At 39.5% G+C, this 22,066-nt stretch overlaps 1 protein-coding gene across 1 annotated transcript in view; it reads left to right on the top strand.

Annotated features, from left to right (window-relative positions):
- Positions 1-22,066, top strand: part of Smarcc1 (SWI/SNF related, matrix associated, actin dependent regulator of chromatin subfamily c member 1) — a 96,275-nt gene that overhangs the window by 14,807 nt on the left and 59,402 nt on the right. The window contains exons 5-12 of the mRNA XM_028785369.1: positions 1,283-1,375; positions 4,147-4,216; positions 5,524-5,593; positions 10,955-11,030; positions 13,191-13,316; positions 15,776-15,897; positions 17,441-17,565; positions 18,733-18,792. Coding sequence (XP_028641202.1) covers positions 1,283-1,375; positions 4,147-4,216; positions 5,524-5,593; positions 10,955-11,030; positions 13,191-13,316; positions 15,776-15,897; positions 17,441-17,565; positions 18,733-18,792 — 742 coding nt within the window. The remainder of the gene's footprint in view (positions 1-1,282; positions 1,376-4,146; positions 4,217-5,523; positions 5,594-10,954; positions 11,031-13,190; positions 13,317-15,775; positions 15,898-17,440; positions 17,566-18,732; positions 18,793-22,066) is intronic.

The raw sequence follows: 22,066 nt of genomic DNA, 5'->3' as shown, positions 1-22,066 counted from the left end.
TGAACTTGAATCTCTGGAAGAACAGCTGGTACTTTTTTTTTTTTGGCTTTTCGAGACAGGGTTTCTCTGTGTAGCCCTGGCTGTCCTGGAACTCACTCTGTAGACCAGGCTGGCCTCGAACTCAGAAATCCACCTGCCTCTGCCTCCCAAGTGCTGGGATTAAAGGCGTGCGCCACCAACGCCCGGCTCAGCTGGTACTTTTAACCATTGAGATGTTTCTCTACCTCACCTTTTTGAGAAAGAATCTCTCCCTGAACCTGGACCATAGCCATTTTAGTTAGTGCATGGCAGAAAAGCTTCTGGGATGAGAGCTTGTCTCTTACACATTGGAGACATCAGTTTGGACTACAGATGTGTGCCATCACTCTCAGCTTCTGTGTGAACACTGGATATTCAGAACCTACTCCTTATGCTTATTCTGCACTTTACCCACGAAACCATCTCTCCAGCCTGCCTGCCTGCCTTCCTTCCTTCCTTCCTTCCTTCCTTCCTTCCTTCCTTCCTTCCTTCCTTCCTTCCTTCCTTCCTTCCTTCCTTCCTTTATTGTGGTATGAGGGTTGAGATAGGACCTCACCATATAGCTCCAGCTGTCTTGGAACTCAAAAGAGATCAGCCTTCTTCTGCTTTCTGAATGCCAGGATTAAAGGTCTACTGTCTCCGACGTTGCTGTATTTTAGCAAGAATTTCATTCAGATGATTATCAGCAGTCTTTGTCTAGCTACAGAAGGGATCTGGGGATGATTTTAAGTAGCCTGCTGAGCCATCTAGGTTTTATTTTGAGATAAGACTATCATATTGTGTATCAAAAGATGTCTTTCAAGCCAGGCATGGGAGTACACACCTTTAATTTCAGCAGTCAAGAAGGCAGAGGTAAGTGGATCTTTGAGTTTGAGGTCAGCCCTGGTCTACAGAGAGAAATCCGTGGCTACATAGAGAAACCCTGTCTCACCACACATCCAACTCCCACCCCAAGCTCCCCCCAAAACCAAAACGGTTGTTTTTCTATGTTAAGAAATGTAGGTTTAAATGTCAACTTTAGCCATTAAGATGATGAATGAGCGCAGGCCCATGACCTGTGAGATGGCTCAGTGGGTAAAGGTACTTGATAACCTACATGGCAGAAAGAGAGAATGACCTCACATGCTTGTCTAATACTACTTGTGTGCCATGGTGTACACATCTCCACATACAATTAAAGTAAATACTCTGTAAGAATGAGCAACAGTTAGTGGACATCATTTCAAGACCATTTGAATTTCAAAGTCTGTCTTTGTTTTCTCAGAACAACTGTCTGACTAGACCCAACATCTACCTCATTCCAGACATTGATTTGAAGTTGGCTAACAAGTTAAAAGATATCATCAAACGGCATCAGGTAATAGACATGATTGCTTTAGTGTGGTGGTAGGACGCCTGTAATAAATCCCAAAATCTGTTCTGCGTATGTGTCTGCTTTGAAGGGAGGATTTCTCGAGTTCCCGAGTACATTAAGATGTTCATTGGGATGAGTTTATGATAGCCTTAGGTTTTGCTTATGTAGTAAAAAGTGACCAGTATCATCTCTTAACTCAGAGTGTGTGAAGCCCTGTTAGTCTGCTCTCCCCACCCTCACCCTCCAACATCTAGTTGTATTTTTTATGTATGTTCTTTTTGTAAGATGAATGGAAAAAAGTCTGGTTTCTAGGCAAGTATGATAGTGCCTGCCTGTAGGTATTAGAGGCTACTTGAGAGGCTACTGAGGCAGTGCAGCGAGACTTTGAGTATGAACAAACGGCTGTTCCATGCAATTGGTGCTTTCATTATCTTATTTCATTTTAAGCTGAGATATTTTTGTTGTTGTTTACTGATTATTTTCCAAGGATACTCTTGAAAGAGATACTAGATTTTCTAGTTGGTTTCATAAGGTCTTCTAGGTGCTGCTAGAGTTCACAACCAGGACTTGACATATTGCTTGCCTCTTGTAGTGAGCTTTAACTTGCTCTAGCCCTGGTGTCTTAGCATTGAAGGGAGTCACTAATAATATTACTGTTCTTGAATACAACTTCACTGGAACATTTTAAATGAGTTAATGGCTAACACTGAATCAGTCAATCAATCAATCAATCAATTTGAGGCAGGGTTTTGCTATGTAGTTCTGGTTGGTTTGGGATTTATTGTGTAGAACAGATTGGCACTAAGCTCACTGAAATCTGTCTGCCTCTGGGGTACTAGGGTAATATAAGGCTTGTGTCATTGATCCAGACTTACTTATTACTTTATTTTAAGTGTTTGTATATGAGAGTACCAGTAGAGACTAGAAGAGGGCATCCGGTTTCCTAGAACGGCTCATACAAGGATGCTGGGAACCAAGGTCCTTTGCAACTGCAGAGGGTGCTCTTGACCTCTGAGGCATCTTGCTTGCCCGACAAAATCCTCCTTTCAGGGCTGCAGAGGTGGCTCAGTAGTTAAGAGCACTTGTTGCTATTGTAAAGGACAGGATTCAGTTCTCTGCAGCCCCACAGTAGCTCACAACCATCTGCAGCTCTTGTTCTAGTTCATCTGAAGGTCTCTTCTGACTTCTGTAGGCTTCAGGAACATGTAGTAGAAAGACAAATACAGGCAGAACATTCACAGACATAAAATAAATAAATCTTTTTAAAACATTGTGATGCTAGAAAGATTACTCTGGTTAAGAGCACTAACTGTTCTTTCCAAAGACGCCAGTTTGATTCCCAACATTCCCGACAGTTCATAACCTTCTGTTTCTTCAGTTTTTGGGGATCCAAAACCTCGTCTGGCCTCCCTGGGTACCAGGCACTCAGGTGGTGTACAACCATACATGCTGGCAAAACACCGATAAACCTACAATTTATTTACTCTACTTCACAGATGATAGGCACAGAATGACTTGCTATGTCATCTGAGTCATCTGACCATAGAAGTGAGGCTGGAATGCAGTGGTGACAGGCTCACTGGCCAAGGTTTTAAGTACACGGTTGTACATTGGCTTACACTTGCTGGCCATGGAGACTCCTTTTCCTTTCTGATAGCCATTCATAAATGTATTCTGATAATTCAGTGAGTCTGAAGGCCTTACTTAGGAGGCAGATAACTGTTTTAGGTAGTCCTAATTTTTTTATATTTTAGTTTTCTACAGATAAAGTGGCATTATGTTTATTGGTTTGGGATAATGAGTAATATTCATTTTTCAAGGAGAAATGGAGAGGATGCTTTGAGTTGCTACTTAAAATTGAATACTTGACTTTTCTTGTTTGTGTGGTATCAAGAATGAGCAGTTGTTAGTCTAAATGGCTTTGTGGGCTTTTTGTTTTGTTTTTAAGATATATTTAGTAGTCTCTGACCTAGTTATATTTTACCCTTAATTTTCATAGCAGTGTTCCAACACTGACATAAAGTGACAGCAAAGATGTACACTGTGGTTAATTCAAGGGTCTCTCTCATCTGTTATTGATGTAGCCCCAGTTTATGTGCCAGACTTGATGTCAGCTAATGATTGGTGCTGGGCAGCTAAGGCGGGAGGGCAGAAGCTTGAAACCAATTACATACTGGCAACTTGGGGAGTTTGTTTTTGTTCTATTGTTTGTTTTTGTGAGACAGTCTCAAGTAGCTTAGACTAGCCTTAAAATTAGTATATTTGAGGATGGCCTTCAATTTTAGCCTTCAGTTTTCCCAAGTTCTTAGGTTTGAGGTCTGGCCAAAACCTTATATTGTTTTCATGGTGAATGCACTTTACAGTTACTCTTATGTTGTTGCGTTCCCATGCTCATTGTTTATGATGGTTGTGAAGTAATTTTAAGAACTTGAGGCATGCTTATTGATGGTAAAGGTACAACATTTTGAGTGCTAACATACTCAGTAAGTTCAATGTTTAGAGAATTTTTTGGTTTGGGATTAATGATAGTTGATAAAGTATATACAAATATTCCCAAATCTTTTTGAAAAGCTCTTAGACATTTGAAACACTTGATAAAGAATATTCTGTCCTTACTTGTATATCTAGAAACACTTATTTTCTATTGTTGTTCCTTTGCTTGACAAAAAATTTTTTTTAAATGCTTTTATTTTTCTTAGAGAATTTGCATCTACATCTAATGATTTGCTTGCCATGTGCCTTATTTTTATGTTATCTATTTATTTGCTTTGCAGGGGACATTTACTGATGAGAAGTCAAAAGCTTCCCACCATATTTATCCATATCCTTCCTCACAAGAGGATGGTAAGTTAGCTGTTGGTTATCAGCTCTTTAACACATACATTGTACCATAGGGTATCACTAATGGACCCTTCTTCTAAAACATGTCGAAATAAGTACACCACTAATGTACTTATTAATGTAGAGTTCTTTGTTTTATTTAATGTATCACTTGGTATGTTAGTCTGAGATTAGATCACTTGATTCTTTTAGAAAGTGAGACTTGACCTGTGCTGTTCAGTATTCTAACCAGTTTAGCATCCATTTTATACTAACTGTTGATGATCGATATGAACACTAAAAATACATGGATATCTGAGGCAGATGATTATTGACTGTCACAGAGTTCAGTAAACTATCTAAATTGAGGCAGGGTTCCATGTACCCTAGACTGGCCTTGAACTTTCTATGTTGGCAAGACTACCTTAAACTTGAGACCTTTATGCCCTCAGCTCCCGAATGTTGAGAGTATGGGCTGTTGGTTATAGGACTAGGACCCATTACCCACTGAGCTACATTCCCAGCTGTTCTTTCTCCTTGATACACCCCACCTGTTTTTTTTCTCTCTTGGTTTTTAAATTTTTTTGGTGTGTGATGTGTATTCATGTGGGAGCCAGCCCTTGTGCCACAGTGAGCTTGTAGAGGCCAGAGGACAGTCAGCTCATGTGAAGTGGTTTTATGTGTATAGGGCCTGTGATTCAAATTGAAGGCAGTTGCATTGGCAAGAGGATGGATTGGCTGAGACATCTCATTGGCCCAAATGTTTCCAGCCTTGAATATGCACCCTTAACATTAAAGTGGTGGGATTTTTTTTCTCTATTGTTATTGTAAGGGTCTCACAATGTAGCTTATGACGGCTTTGAATTGAAATTATTCTGCCTCAACCTTCCAAATGCTGCTACTTTGTAGGGTTATTGATCTGCTCAAAGTATTCATAAATCCCTTAGACTTACTCACTTTTGTTTCTCTCCCTTTGATTTGATATTTCAAGTGATCTATCATTAGCTTCTCTCATTTTGTGTTTGAACACATATGTTAATAAACAGTTAATTGCTGGGCAGTGGTGACGCACACCTTTAACCTCAGCACTTTGGAGCACTTACCTACTCTTGCAGAGGACCAGGGTTTGGGTCTCAGAAACTACAAGTATATTCTCAGCTGTCTATAACAGTAGTTCCTGGCCATCTGACACCTTGTCTGATCTCTGGGCTCCTGCACATATGTTGTATACATATATGACACTTGGGAGCACACATACACATAATATTAAATATATATTTTTTAATCCTAACTAAATTGAAGTCATATTTTGATGCTTTTTCTTTTTTCAGAGGAATGGCTGAGGCCAGTGATGAGGAGAGACAAGCAGGTGCTGGTGCACTGGGGCTTCTACCCAGACAGGTAATCCTAACTATCCTTGTGATGTTGATGTTGGTCTTGATAATTGCATATGTCTACAGGCTGTGAGGATAAAATCTATTAGCATTCTTACCCCTTTGTTTGTTTTTCGAGACAGGGTTTCTCTGTGTATGCATGGCTGTCCTAGAACTCACTTTGTAGATAAGGCTGGCCTCAGACTCACAGAGATCTGCCTGTCTCTGCTTCTGCCTACCAAGTACTGGGATTAGAGGCATGTACTACTGCCATCCAGCTGCATTTCCATCTATCTGTTTTTTATTTAAAATTTATATGATTTATAAATGTTTTTACACAGGTTCTCACTATGTAGTCCCGACTCACCTGCAGCTCACCAAGCAGGCTAGACTGTCAAACTCAATACAGCTATCTACTGCTGTCTCCCCAGTGCTGGGGATTAAGAGCATTGCACCACCATGCCTGTTCCCTTTGTATATTCTATCTGTCTGTCTCTGTCTCTCTCTCTCCTCCTCCCCCTCCTCCCTCCCCTTTCTGAGGATTGGGTGAGGGATCGAATCCAGGTCTTTATACATGCTAAGTATTAGGTGCTTTACATCTAAAGCAACTTTATCTTTTAAAATATTAAAGTCGTTTAACATTTAAATAGATACATGTAATTATATACTTAAGAAATGCAGTGTGATATTCTAATGGGATTTGTCAGTGTACAATATGTACTGAGAAAACTAGGGTAATTCATGTTACTGTATCATTTCTGTTACTTTGTAATTGGAGCCTTTAGGCTCTAGTCTTAACATAGGCAATGTATGCTGTGACATAAAGATTTATGTCAGCCAGGAATGGTGGCCACACCTTTAAACCAGCACAGAGTTTGAGGCCTGCTTGGCCTACAAGGCTACACAGAGAAACCCTGTCTTAAAAAACAAAACAAAACAAAAAACGCAGGAGATATATACTACATATATGTATAGGAAAGTTCTTTATTTTCTGAATAGAGTTAGTTACCTTTTCATGGTTGCTTGGCCTATCACTGTATGCTTGTATGCCTGAGCTTTGTTGTGTAATGGGTGTGCTGCAGCAGAGGTAGCAGCCAGGAAGCAGAGACATACCAGAAGTTGCAAGGCCAGGATGTCCCTGTGGAGTTATACTGATGAATATCAATTTCTTTCTTCTAGTCTGCCTGTCTAATATCTCATTCAAGTATGAATTCAATGAATTGATTCATTGATAGTTAACTCCTTCATGGCCCAGTTATATCCTTAGCCTGTGAACCTTGTAGGGAAGACTTCATATTTAAAGCATAATTTCACTTATCTCAAAGAGAGAGATTTATTTGCTAAAGGGATCTGTTAGCATGTTATTTATTAATCCATTAATTAAGATATATGTCTTTAAGAAAGGAATCTTGGGGCCTGGAGAATTGTTTCATTAATGAGTTCTTACTGCTCTTGAAGAGAATCCAAGTTTGGTTCTCAGCACACATATGTCACTCTGTAACTTCAGTTCCAGGAAACTCAACTTCCTTTCTTCACCTCCATGGGCATCAGACATGCACATGGTGTACAGACACGCAGACAAAACATTCATATGAGGTTAGTATAGTCATATAAAATGAGTAAACTTTTTTCCCCAAAATGTGTTTATTGGGAAGGTTCCCAATCATCTTGAATCAGGGGCCTTTAGTCCTGCTTCCTCCTGAAGGAGCATCCTTCCTGTCAGCCTTGCTTTTCCTCCTGTAGGCTGACAGGACAGTGGAGCAGCCAACACACAAGACTACCGTTTGTGCATGGCTAGAGACCATGGTAATTTTATACCATCCTGGGCTTTCATATCCACAAAGTAGGAATTGGGTTCTGCACCAGAAACTTTTTCTTGTGTTCCCTCTTCTCTTCTGGAGAGTGATGAAGGAGATCCTTTCTGAGAGGCATGTTCTCATAGGGAGGTCGTCACTGCCGGAAAAGGCCAGTAAATTTTTTAGAAGTTTTTATTGGTTCTTTGTAAATTTCACATCATGTGTCCCAATCCCACTCATTTCCCCCACCCCTTCATATCTGCCCTCCTCTATTGCAAATCACCCAGAAAAGAAACAGCACAAAATCTCTTTGTGGAAGCTGTAGTGTATCTCATAGTGTACTCTTTCGTTTACACATCTTTACTTGAAATATTTATTGCAATGAATCATTGGTATGGTTCAAAGCCCCTAGCTTCTGCTATAGATCAATACAGATCCTCACAGGGACTCCTCTCTCCAGTAGTTCATATATTGTGTAGATGAGTTGAATGGGCCTTCATCCTGACCTGGGTGGTGGCTGAGTTGTTGAGCTCACCAGTATTCCCTCACCCACACCACTGGGGTGACCTCTCCAGCACTGCTCCAGCTGCGGCACTCACTGCCAAAGCTGGCCAGCTCTCCTGCTCTCACTGTCGTGGGTTCACACCAGCAGGGCCAGCTCTACTGTGCTGCCCAAGCGAAATGTAAGGCCTGCTCTCCCAAGTGCAGTAGCCAGTGAAGGACAGGCCCAGCTCTCTCACCTGTCAGTGAGGGAACAAGGACATCTCTACCCCACAGCAGGGGCCAGCTCTCCTGCTCTTACACTCTTAATTTTTTTTTTTTTTGTTTTGGTTTTTCGAGACAGGGTTTCTCTGTGTAGCCCTGGCTGTCCTGGAACTCACTCTAGACCAGGCTGGCCTCGAACTCTATTTCCTTCTCAAGGCTTGATCCCATTTTCATTTTTTGTTAGTAACTATGGCCTGAACCCTGATATCCATTTATAAAATACTTTATATTCAAAACTTTGAAAGAATATAAAATTACTTTTCTCATCTCATTATGGTAATCTTTGCTTAGTATATTATGTAATTGTCCAAGAGGTTTCCCCCCCATCTTACATTTAACTGTTAAGCAAATTTATGAGGAGATGTGTAGATGTCTGTGTACATGCATATACACAAAATTCTCAATATAGAGAACTGCTGGTTCCAGGTGATTTTGAACTTAACCCACAATAATGGATATTATACAAATACTTGACTTGAATCTCCCTTGGTTTTCTGGTTTATGTCATGTTAGAGATCAAACTCAAGGCCTTATACATTGGTGATTTCACTTGGATTTGTAATTTTATTGGACAGTATAGTAACTTTAACAGTCTTTTCATTTAGTAGACACTCTTATAATTTTTGGAATGGCTTTAATGATTGTAGCACTGAGTTGTTGCCTGCTGATGAGAGGATATTTGAGTAGGGAGCTTGAGAAGAGGTGATTTCTGTGGATATTTTGAACGTTTCAGGCTTTAAGGAGCATTAGATATGAAGTGTATTCTGACTTAGTGACATATGTTAAAGATGCCACTGAATCATTTAACCTTAGAGAGGACAATATGGGAGGCCAGATTGTGAGACCTTGGCAAATGTATTGGCGGGTTTCATGTCCACTTGACACAAGGTGGAGTGTCGAGAGGGAAAAGAGCCTCAGTTGAGGAAGTGTCTCCATGAGATCCAGCTGTAAGGCAATGTTTTCAATTAGTGATCATGTGAAAGAGTGCAGCCTGTGTCCTGGACTGGCAGTCCTGTGTTATATCAGTTAGCAGGATGAACAAGCTATATAAACCAAGGCAGGAAGCACAACCTCTGCATAAGCTTCTGCCTCCAGGTTCCAGCTCTGCTTGAGTTCCTGTCCTGACTTCCTCCAGTGATGAGTTATGATCTGGAAGTGTAAGGTGAATAAATTCTTCCTTCATCAACTTGCTTTTTGATCTTGGTGTTTTCATCATGGCAGTAGAAATCCTGACTAATACAGAAACCAATGTTTTTGTGAGGACTTTGACTTTCTTTTTTTTTTTTTTTTTTTTTTTTTTGAGATAGGGTTTCTCTGTGTATCCCTGGCTGTCCTGGAACTCACTCTGTAGACCAGGCTGGCCTCGAACTCAGAAATCCGTCTGCCTCTGCCTCCCAAGTGCTGGGATTAAAGGCGTGCGCCACCACCGCCCGGGGGACTTTGACTTTCAATCTTAGTAGTTTGGAGTCTGTCATAATTTTATATATATATATATATATATATTGTTATTCCTTTATATCCTTGGCCAAACGCAACTTGGCAAGGAAAATGTTTATTCGGTTCCATTATCAATGGTGAAGCCGAAGTAGGAACATGGAGGTAGAAACGGAAGTAGAGACAATGAAAGAATGCTGTTTACTGGCAGCATGCTTTGTCTTATAGCCCAGACCTATCTGCCCAGTGGTGGTTCCACCCACAGTGGGCTAGGTCTTCTACATTAATTACTAATCAGCAAAATATGTTGCCATCTTGCCTATATGCCAGTCTCATGGAGGTATTTTTCTCAATTGAGGTTCCCTCATTCCAGATGACCCTTTCTTGTGTCAAATTGTCTTAAACAAAACAAAAAACAACCAGCTCAGAGTCGTTGGAAGTTTTTGAATTGTAGAATGTTGTGGTAAATTTTGAAAACATCCTTCTGTTGGTATGTGAAAACCTCAGTTCTTGGGGAAGCAGTGGGCAGGCTAGGAAACGAGCGTGGACACTGAGAGCAGTGGACGGCCGAGGAGGTCAGCTCTCAGCGTCCTGTGGAGGCATGATCGGAACTCGGAGTGTGCTTGGTTTGGGGCAGTTACACACATGAGCTAGGGAATGTAGAACTGCCTGTTGGATTTCGAGTTTCGGATTGACTTAAGGTACAGGTGTAATACTTTAAAAGTATAGTATTACTTTGGAAACCTGAATGAGATCACCAAGAGGAGAATTTTTTTTGAAAGGTATTTCTGCGTTCTTTAATATCAAAGAGATTAATATTTAATATTTAATGTTTGTGCATTAAATATAGTTTAAATATATTAAATATCATAGTTAAGATGCTTAATATGGCTGAAAGTATAAGCTAGCAGTGGAAACTGGAGAGCTGAGGACTGAGAATGAGAGAAAACAAATACCCTGTGATAGTGCTGACAAGAAGGCCAAGTTTTAGAGGTTGTTTTGAGCAATGGGCAATACCTATTTAGAATTCTTTTTAACTAATTGAGACAGTTTTTGGCTTGGTTCAGTTTTATTGACGGTGATGAAACAAAGGTGTATTTTTTAAAGCACTATTAGTATGTGTACATATGATGTGTGTGTGAGGGTAGGTGCACTCATGCCATGGCACATGTGTAGAGTCAGAGGGCACTTTGCAAAGTCAGTTCTACTCATATATGTGTTCTAAGAATTGAACTCAGGCTTCTGTGGCAAATTCTTTTATCCATGATTCTGGCCTATCAATTTATTAAATTTTTTTCTAATGATATTTGTAATACATATTCTTAGTGCTTGAATAGTCTTTCTAATCAATAGAGTTGGCTCTAATTTGTTTACTTGTTTAATTTGCTTTATAGCTATGACACTTGGGTCCACAGTAATGATGTTGATGCTGAAATTGAAGATGCACCAATCCCAGAAAAGCCATGGAAGGTAATGGATCTGCAAAAAAGAAATTATTCTTGGCTGGGCATAGTGGTTGGTGATGCCTTTAAGCCCAATGCTTAGGAGGCAGAAGCTGGCAAATCTCTGAATTCAAGGCCAGCATGGTCTGCATACTGAGTTCCAAGACAACAGCCATGTAGAGAGTCCCTGTCCTAGGAAATGTGTTAACTAGGTACACATATGATGCATAGACAACCTACTCATAATAATACACATAAATCAATAATACAAATAAATTATATTTACACACTGATTGCTATTCTCTACAATAAATTAATTTGTTTTTGGAAAGCTGTTGTCGCTCTGGCTCATGCTGTCCCTGAGATTACTGTGCAGTCATTGCTGGCCTTGATTGTATAATGATCCTCCTGCTTCAGTCCAGTGAGTATTCAAGAGTAAGCCCATGCCCAGATACAACACTGTTTTTTTTTTTTTTAATGTATAATGGTGTTGTCGTTTTAATGTCCGCAACTCAAGAACATATCAGTGACCCTGACAACATTGTATTGAGGTCTTAGAAGTTAATTTGTGCAGTGCTTGAGAAGAACACAATGCCAAGCCAGAGTGTGAGAAATGGGGGTGTCATGTTTAACCTATATGGAGAGGTCTTGAGAATTAATAATTTCTCATAACTCTGTGTTCCTCCCCTTATGACTGAGCCACAATTACAAACACATTTCACTCTGGAGTTATAATCCAAAATAAACTCTTTGCTTTATTTCTTTTGTTTTATTCACACAGGATTTCTCTGTGTAGCCCTGGCTGTTCTGGAATTCACTCTGTAGACCAGGCTGGCCTCGAACTCAGAAATCTGCCTGCCTCTGCCTCCTAAGTGCTGGGATTAAAGGCGTGTGCCACCACCCGGCTTTGTCTGTTTTTCTAGACAGGGTCTTTCTGTAGACTAGATGGGCATCAAACTCAAAAAGATCCACCTGCCTTTACCTCCCAAGTGCTGTGATTAAAGGCAAGCACCACCACCAACTGGTGAGAGATGGTCTTTTCAAAGTTGCAGTAAACGGGACATTTGTTCATTCACAGTTAATGATGTTTGTTAGCTAACCTTTCCCCAGAGAAACGGAAAAAACAATTTTTTTTAGGATCTATTTATTTTATGTATGGGTACTCTATCTGTATGCTGGAAGAAGACATCAGATTTGATTATACATGGTTGTGAGCCACCATGTGGTTGCTCAGAGTTGAACTCAGAACCTCTGGAAAAGCAGCCAGGGCTCTTAACTGCTGAGTCATCTCTGCAGCTCCAGAAATTTTTCTTAAGAAAATTTTAATTTCTATTTTTTTGTTTGTTTGTTTAATGTATATGAGTACAACTGTCATTGTCTTTAGACACACCAGAAGGGGGCATCAGACACCATTACAGATGGTTGTGAGACAGCATATAGTTGCTAGGAATTGAACTCAGGACCTCTGGAAGAGCAGACAGTGCTCTTAACCACTGAGCCATCTCTCCAGCCCCCCCTTTTAAATTCTTAAAAAATTAAAAGCACTGCTTTTAATTAGTACATCAATTTTTTTTGTTGTTTTTTGTTTTTGTTTTGTTTTGTTTTTTGGTGTTTCAAGACAGGGTTTCTCTATGTAGCCCTGGCTGTCCTGGAACTCACTCTGTAGACCAGGCTGGCCTGGAACTCAGAAATCCGTCTGCCTCTGCCTCCCAAGTGCTGGGATTAAAGGTGTGCGCCACTTCCCAGCAATTAATTTTTTAAAAAACTACAACTTGAGGCCCTGGATGTGGTGACATATACCATTGGCACACACCTTTAATCCCTCACTTGGCTGGCAGAGTCAGGTCTATCTCTTCAGTTGGAGGCTAACCGGGGCTACAGAACAAGTTCCAGTATAGCCACAGCTACACACAGAAACCCTGTCTTGACAAAACAACACAAACAAACTTGATTTTAAAAAACAGTATTTTCGGGGCTGGAGAAATGGCTTCTATTGGCTGCCATATCACAACCTATTTTCAGTGTTGAAGGAAGCTTTATAGTTAGTTGTAATTGCTAGTTTATACCTCTCATTTTCATTGCAACCAAGCACTCTCTGCCCCCTCCCCTCTATCGCCTTGAGGTGTGACTAAGAAGAGTTAATGGTCTAATGCTGAATCATAATTGTGCCCATTTGATACGGTTCTAGGTTCATGTAAAATGGATTTTGGATACTGACGTTTTCAATGAATGGATGAATGAAGAGGATTACGAAGTGGACGAGAACAGAAAGCCAGTGAGCTTTCGACAACGAATTTCAACGAAGAATGAAGAGGTATTTCACTTGGCACTATTTCTTGATCACTGATTCCTTTTGCTTTTACTAGATATTTTCTTTTTTGTATCTGACACATACACACTTAAGGCCATCACCTAAGATGTACGTGTAAAAGTTATTGAGTGACTTAACAACCATTTGTTGGCATATTACTAGAGAAAGGAATGAAAATCTTAGTAAATGTGCCAAGTGGTAAGCTAATTCTACAGCTGATTTTTTTCTAGTAGGTACAATTTTTAAATTAATTGTTTACTGTATAGGGATGTATGGGTGTATGTCTGTACTGTGAGCATGTATGGTGTCTGTGGATGCCACAATAGGGTGTTGTGGGAATCAAACACTGGAATAGCCAGTGCTCTACACCACTGTCATGTCTTACCAGCCCTTGGTTTTTGATTTTTAATTATTTTTATTTTGTGTGCATTGGTGCTGTGCCTACATGTATGTTATGAGGGTTCTAGATACCTTGGAACTAGAGTTACAGACAGTTGTGAGCTATCATGTGAGTACAAGCCCATTGTTTTAATTTTTAAATGCATTTTAAAATTTAGCCAACAAAGTAATAATAACTTTTGGGTTTTTAAATAATACCACATTATAGCTTAACTTATCTACTAGTTTTTTAGGAAAACCAATGTCTTTATTTAATATTATAATAACTTCAGTGAAAATAGAATACTACAAAATACTGGTCTTAAAATATTTCAAGAATTAAAGTGCTACAGTGTTTTCTGACAATAGGGAATTTAGCATTTAATGTTTTTATTACTATTAAGTCCCAGTTCTTAATTGGAAGAAGATACTACAGTTAATTAAATGAAGTTTGAGTTCTGGCTATCTACTCATGATTCCATAAAAAGCAGTATTTGTGCCAGGAATGGTGGTGCTGCATGCTGTGAATCCCAGCTCTCAGGTGGCAGAGGCAGGCAGATAGGTCTGTGTGGTTTTGAGGTCTAGCTGGTCTGCATTGCAATTTCAGGCTAGCCACAGTTACATAGTGAGACCTTATCTCTACAAACAAAACCTTACAACTCTTTGGCTACGTGCATCACTAGAATAAGAATTTGAAGATAGCCTTTTGTAACTGTTGAGGGTTTGTGGCAGTCCAGTGAAGAGACCTGTAAATCTAAGATCATTTTCATTATGACAGCTAAATTTATTTGCTTTTTACATTTCTTTTCTGTTTTGTTGTATAGTTGTATAGTTGTTTTGTTGTATAGTCTGTAAGTTAATATGTAGCTCAGGCTGACTTGAATTTGCCAGTATCAGTCTCAGCCTTTCCAGTGCTAGAAATACAAATATATTTCAGCAAGCTTGGCTTGCTTTTTTTGTTTGTTTTATGTTTTTTTTGTTATTTTATTTATGTATACATATATGTGTACATGTATTTATGTTAAACCATTAACTGAAAATAGAAAGAGTTCTTGTTTTTACACCTGTGCCTAATACTAAAACATCTTTGTCACACGATATAGTGCAAGATTTTATTTAGTTATTTATTTTTTGTTTGTTTGTTTGTTTGTCTGTTTTTCGAGACAGGGTTTCTCTGTATATCCCTGGCTGTTCTGGAACTCACTCTGTAGACCAAGCTGACCTCGAACTCAGAAATCCACCTGCCTCTACCTCCCAAGTGCTGGGATTAAAGGCATGCGCCACCACTGCCCCGCAGTTTTACAATTTTTAAAAATGTTTGGTGTTTTATATTTCATTTTTTTTCCAGACAGTGTTTCTCTGTGTATCCCTGGCTGTCCTTGAACTCGATCTGTAGACCAGACTGGCCTCGAATTTAGAGATTATCTTCCTAAATGCCAGGTTTAAAGGTGCCAACACCCCCTCCCCCCGAAGCTGTTGGGCTATTTTATAAATGCCGCTTTGACAGATCACTTGAGCTTGTAACTTCTTATTGCTTTTCCCATCTGTGAGCCTGGATGTTGAACAGTAACTTTTTTTTCAAAGTTTAGTTGTGTCTTTATTTATTGTAGTTATTTTCAGGATATGTGGGATTATGATTAGCATTTCAGTTTTGCTGTATTGCCTAGGATAGTTGTTCTCAATCCCGTGGTCCTTTAATACAGTTCCTCATGTTGTGGTGACCTCCCCAACCAAAAAATTATATTTGTTGCTACTTCTTAATTCCAGTTTTGCTAGTGTTTAGTGTTTTACTTGTTTTGTTATGAACTATAATATAAAGTTATCTGTCTTGAAGGTCTTAGGCAACCCCTATGAAGGGTTTGTTAAACCCAGCAAAGTGATCAAAACTTTAGATTGAGCACGGCTGACCTAGATGGTCAGGAATGTTTCTCCATTGCTGGTAATTGGTGCTTAATTTTGTGGCTTCATTTTCTCTGATGTAGGAGATTTGGTAGTGTATGGAAAGTTACCTTTGGACATGGGTTTGTAGAAATTGAGGAATTGGTAAAGTTGCCTGATATTTCTTTTCATTTTCTTCTTCCTAGCCAGTCAGAAGTCCAGAAAGGAGAGATAGAAAAGCATCTGCCAATGCTCGAAAGAGGAAGCATTCCCCTTCTCCCCCTCCTCCTACTCCCACAGAATCCCGGAAGAAGAGTGGGAAGAAAGGGTAAGATGTTTGTAGCATAATCAGAAGAAACTTTGAATGGCTTTCTTGGGTATTATATTTATGTTGGATATTTTGCCAAACAGCAGTCATCCTTTGACTGTGAAGTTTTTTGTTCTGATAACTTGTCTTTTAAACTTTTTAAACTTGTGTTTATTACATTGAATTTCTTTTTATTTGTTTGTGCGTATGGGTGTTGACCTCATAAGACAACTATATGAGGTAGTTCTCACCTTCTACCATGAGGGTGGGGCTCAGGATTGTCAGGGCACGTGCCATCAGCCCCCAAGCCATCTTGCTTGCTGGATAAGTTTTGACAGGAGTCTTATTTATATAAGAATACCTTGAATACAGCCTTTCCACCTTGTAGGTAAGTACATGTTGAAAAGGTGGGAAGTGCCGGGCAGTGGTGGCGCACGCCTTTAATCCCAGCACTTGGGAGGCAGAGGCAGGCGGATTTCTGAGTTCGAGGCCAGCCTGGTCTACAGAGTGAGTTCCAGGACAGCCAGGGCTATACAGAGAAACCCTGTCTCGAAAAACCAAAAAAAAAAAAAAAAAAGAGAGAGAATGTCCCTATCCTTGGAGCAAACCCGTGGTTCACTTTTTAATTGATAATTGATGTGGGAGGGCTCAACTCACTGTATATGGTACTATCTCTAAACTGGATAGTCCTGGGTATTACAGGAGTGCTAGTTGAACACAGTAGTAAGTAGCACTCCTCCATGACCTCTATATCCGTTTCTGTCTTGCCTTTTCCCGTCAGCAATTTTCTTTTTTTTCTTTTTTTTATTTTATTTATTTATTTATTTTTTAATACAGTGTTTCCCTGGCTGTGTTAGAATTGGTTAAGTAAATCAGGGTTGCCTTGGCCTCAGGAAGATTCTCTTGCCTCTGTTTACAGAGTGCTGGGGGTAAAGGCGTGCCACCACTGCCTGGCTTTTCCTTGGTACTTTTGTTAATTTGTGCCTGTATGTGTTGGTTAAAACAATCTTGTGGTGTTCCTCAGGTGGCTAGTAGTCCATATACAGAGTTCTTCTGCCCATCCTCCTGAGTGCTTCAGTTATGGTCACATGCCACCACACCCTGATGTGGTTTTTTTGTTTGTATCACATTGTATGTCCTTTTGTCTTTATTTTAACTCTCAACCATATTGTTAGTTTTACAAATGATAACTATTTAGAGAAAGCAATTTCATTTTTTATAAGGAGCATGAGGACTTTTTAACTTTTAATAGTCAAATGATACCTCAAGAAAATATAGCTGTCCATATCTTTTTCATTTTATCATGTGTAGACTGATTGAATGCTGTCTCCTTTTACTATACTAATTCATTCTCCTCATATGAATAGTAGGATGACTGTCCTGTTATATACTAATCACTTAGGGTTTAAGGCTCATTTGATGCTACTTGAGTCAAGTATCTAATTTGCTTGGTTATTTCTTGTTTTTTAAAGTGTTTCTGTGTATAAATAATAGTTTAGATAGAACTTGAGCTGTTTTTCTAAAAGTATCTATAATTGGCCCTTTTCTGTCCCATATATATTAGACAAGCTAGCCTTTATGGGAAGCGTAGAAGTCAGAAGGAAGAAGATGAGCAAGAAGATCTTACCAAGGACATGGAAGATCCAACACCCGTACCTAATATAGAGGAAGTGGTTCTCCCTAAGAACGGTTGGTACTCTTTTGCATTAAACCTGTGTTGGCTATTATTTCACCATAAAAATGAGTAATGTCATATTCTGAGCACACGGGTTTTTTTTTTGTGTGTGTGTGTTTCTTTTGTTCTTTTTTTTTTTTTCTTCAGTTTTTTGAAATAACATCTCTCCATATAGTCCTGACTGTCCTGAAACTCACATGTTTCACATGTGGACGCAGACTAGCCTGGACCTCACAGAGATCTGGCTGTGTCCGTCTCTACCTCCTGAGTGCTGGGATTAAAGGCTCTACCACAACAGCCATACCACATCGTTCTTAACTTTACAATAGGAATAGACTTTCCCTTTATCAGTTTTTAAAAATGCTTACTTTCTCATTTTGCTTATGGGTCATGTTGTGGTTTTTGTATGTGTGCATGTGATTTCTTTATTGAGAAGAGACACCAATCAAACAGGTACATACATTTTAAATTGTCCTTTGTATAGTGGTGTCAGTCTATAATCCAAGTCCTCAGGAGTCTTAGGTAACAACACCCTGAATTTGAGGATGCCTGATCTTCATGCTTGTTTTGAAAAATAAAAATAAGAGCTGGGAATAAGAGCTAAGAGGAAGAGTGCTTGCCTAGTACTTGTGACATTTGTGTTCAGTGCTTGCCTAGAACATGTGACATTTTCATTTAGTCCCATCCCCCAAAATCTTCTTCAAAGGAAAAAATAGTAACATAAAAACTGATAGACCTAATGTTTACTACTCAAAAATTTTTGGAGAAGAGAGACTGCATTTCTTTCTTCCCCCTTCCCCCACCCTTTGTTGATGAGTTAATTTTTCTGCGTTTGTGGAATAGAATTACATTGCTATTTGAGTGTAGATTGGACAAGTGGTTTAGTGTCTTGAAGTTTTACGTAAGGGTGAGGATAGAGCTACATTGGCATGTTTTATTCATGTTCTAGCATCCTGTTTAATTTTGTTTAGTTTGTGTTAATGGACAGTTTGTCTGCATGTAAGTAGGCATACTGGCTTGGGAAGGCAGAAGAGGGTGTCCGTTCCCTTGGGATTAGAGTTATTCTAATCTACTTTGCCTTTAACTGAGTAACCATCTCTTGAGCTCCTCACTGTATATTTTTAAAATCAGTATGACTATTTCTTCTAACACATGATTCTGATGTTTTTTCCTCCTTCTAGTAAACCCAAAGAAGGACAGTGAAAACACACCTGTTAAAGGAGGCACAGTGGCAGATCTAGGTAAAGACACCAGATACAAATGCTCTCTCTCCTTACTCTGTCAGCTCCGTGAATACTGTGTTATTTACTTCAAATTGTTACTTTAATTTGCTTTGTTTACTGCTCTTCAAGATTAACCAATTGCCTTCTGTACTGTCATGCTTTAGTGTCCTATCATGATCCATTGTTCCATTGTGTTCCTCTCAGTGACTTGCAGCTGACAGTGTGTGGCGTTTTCTCATAAACTTGGTGGTATCAGTCTTTCATTATGAGTTTGAGGCTAGCCTTGAACTACATATTGAGTTCCAGGCTAGTCTGGGCTAAAAGACCTTTCTTTATGTCCCCCAACACCATCCTCTTTGAATAAAATGTAAAGTTCTTATTTATTATTATTGTGTATATGATGTACTTGCAGGTATAAAGCTGACAGTTCAGGTGTTGGGGCCTAGCAGACAGCCCTTGGGATTCCACTGTCCTTTAACAGTGGAACTCGGCACTGACCCTGTGTGTGGTGAGGGCTGTGACTGTGGAACCTTCCCTCAGCCCTTGTCATTTCTTCTTTTCATGCTGTGTTTCTTGGCTTACTCCACAGTGGTGCATGGTTATCTCTTAATGTCTAAAGTATAAACAGAGCATTTCTAGTGACAGCATATCAAAAAAGATAAACAGACATAGTTTGACAATGTTTCTAGTTTATTTTTATGTTATTATCATATCTTAATTGTTGTTTATGCCTACCGTATATTAATTTTCTCTTTCACAACTGATAATTACTAATTCAAAGGCCAGACAAAGAAAACCTAGTATAAGTAGTCTTTTATTTCTCCCTGTTGCTGGGTAGTATGGAAGGTTATAAAACTGGATGTTCTTCACTGTAAAATTCTGCTAAACAATGTTGGTAATTTGTAATTTATTTTCGTAGGTTTTTTTGGTTGGTTGGTTGGTTTGTTTGTTTGTTTGTCTGAGTCATGGTCTCTGTATTTCTGTGTGGCCTGGAACTCACTATGTGTACCAGGTTGGCCTGAAACTCTTAGGGGATCTGCCTTCCAGTTGCTATGTTTAAAGTGTGTACCACTATGCCCCTAACAGTTTTTTTTTTGTTGTTGGTTTGTTTGGGGTTTTTTTTTTTGTTTGCTTTTTTTGTTTTTGAGTCAGAGTTTCTCTGTATAGCCTTGGCTGTCCTGAAACTCACAATGTAGAATGGGCAGGCTTCAAATGCAGAGATCTGCCTACATTGGTCTCCTGAGCACTGTGATTAAAGATATGACCATCATGCCTGGCTGATATAAATCTTTATGCCAGAGCTTACATACTGAAGTTGCCTATGTGTAGAGAAGATCCTCCTAAAGGCTTTGAACACAGTAATAGAAAAGAAATAGTAACATAGATTGCCCTAGTTTTCTTAGTACATACTGTACACTTGTATAAGAACATAGCCCTTCACTTGTCCGCTATGTCTGACGATGCTGTTGCTCTCCCATGGAGAGTTAGGTTCTCTGAACATTGCTATCCTCCTTCATTTTGACTCAGTTGTAGTATTATTAATCTTGACACCAAGGACATTGTGGCCTATCAAGTGGTTTTTTTTTCTCAAATTTAATTATTTTTATTGATGTGTGTGGATGCATGGCTGAATGTATGTCTGTGCACCATGTGTACAGTGCTCTTAGATTTAAAGAGAACCTGTCAGATTCCCTGGGACTAGAGTTACAGACCATTGTAAGCTGTTGTGTAGTTGCTGCAAATAAAATCTGAGTCTTCTGAGTGTTCTTAGCCACTCTCCCATCTCTCCACCTTTCAAGTGTATGTTTTTTGTTTTCAGACTTGTTAGCTGTTTAGTTCCTTCTGCTACATAGTTACATAAATCTATATTACTCCTTTATTCTTGAGGAATTGGAAAAAAGAAAAAAACAAAGTAAAGTAGTGGTTGCACACTCAGAGAATCACAGCACAGTTTTTGAATAGCATGAATTAGGATCCAAGATAAGGATGTCTCTCATCTGATGTCAGTTTCTGTCCGGTGTCAAGACTTGTCAAAGAATGGGAAGCTTTTGGACGGGTGGGGGTGGGTGGAACCCATGTGCATGCAGTCCTACTTCACTCCAAGCTTAAGTGAAGTCTACTTCACTCCAAGCTTAAGTGAAGTCTACTTCACTCCAAGCTTAAGGTGCCTTTTAGACTATTACTGGAGCAGCATCTAGTCACAGATACGCTTTGCCAATTTAGAACTGATACCACACCTTTCTCTCCCCCTTTTTTCTTTCTTTGTTCCTTTATTCCTTCCTTCTTTCCTTCCTTCCTTTTTTTTTTTGTGTGTGTGTGTACTTTATAACAGAATTATTCATCTTGAATCCCCTATTACTTTTGGCAGGTCAGTGCTGTTCATTTTTGCAGTACCTGGATGTCTTCTGGATTCTACTCGTTCTCTATCATCTACCTGTGTATATACATCTATAGTTTACTAGTAAACAGTCTGCTCTCACTGAAGAAATAAGTGTTAGGATTAGAATAGTCATGATTTTTTTCTGATTTGACACAGACTAGATTGTATTCTAATATTAATTGGTAAACCCCATGTTCGGTTCTGTTCTGTGTTCATCGTCAGTCATTCGTATTGTTATCGTGCACTGTTGTGAACGAACGTGTTGTCTTTACTATATAGAAAGCATGGTTCAATTTCAGAGACTTGGTGTGCGTGTGCGTGTGCGTGTTCTTTGTGACATCAGTTTTTCCCCCCTTGAGATACGGTTTTTCCTTTTTGTCTTGGCCATCCTGGAAGTAGCTCTGTAGACCAGGCTGGCCTGGAACCCAGAGATCTGTCTTCAGCCCTCCCAGTGCTGACAATAAGGGTGTGTGCTGTCTAAACTTCTATTCTGTTGTTCTTCTTGTTGTTCTTGGTTGGTTTTGTGGTGGTGGTGGTGGTGGTGGTGGTGGTGGTGATGTGGGGTGGGGGTTGTTGTTGTTTTTGGGCTTTTTTGAGACAGGATGTCACTGTTGTCCCTGAGTCATCTGATGGGCCTTGAACTCACAAGAGATTGGCCAGCTTCTTTTTTTTTTTTTTTTCTTGTGTTTAGAGGCTTGAGCTCCCATGCCTGGCTGTGTCAGATGCTTTTGTGCATTTCCCTTTTATATTTTATTGTTATTTTTATTTAAGGGATTTCATACATGATTTCATCACTGTACATTGCTCTGTAGACCAGGCTGGCCTGAACTCAAGAGATTTTCCTGCCTCTTTCTCCCAAATGCTGCGATTAAAGGTACCACCACCTTCTGGCTTAGCTGAAAATTTAAAAAA

This window comes from Grammomys surdaster, unplaced genomic scaffold (assembly GCF_004785775.1).
Source record: "Grammomys surdaster isolate TR1022 unplaced genomic scaffold, NIH_TR_1.0 125216, whole genome shotgun sequence".
NCBI lineage: Eukaryota > Metazoa > Chordata > Mammalia > Rodentia > Muridae > Grammomys > Grammomys surdaster.
The sequence above is the reverse complement of the archived record's forward strand: the minus strand, read 5'-3'. Positions and strand labels throughout refer to the sequence as shown.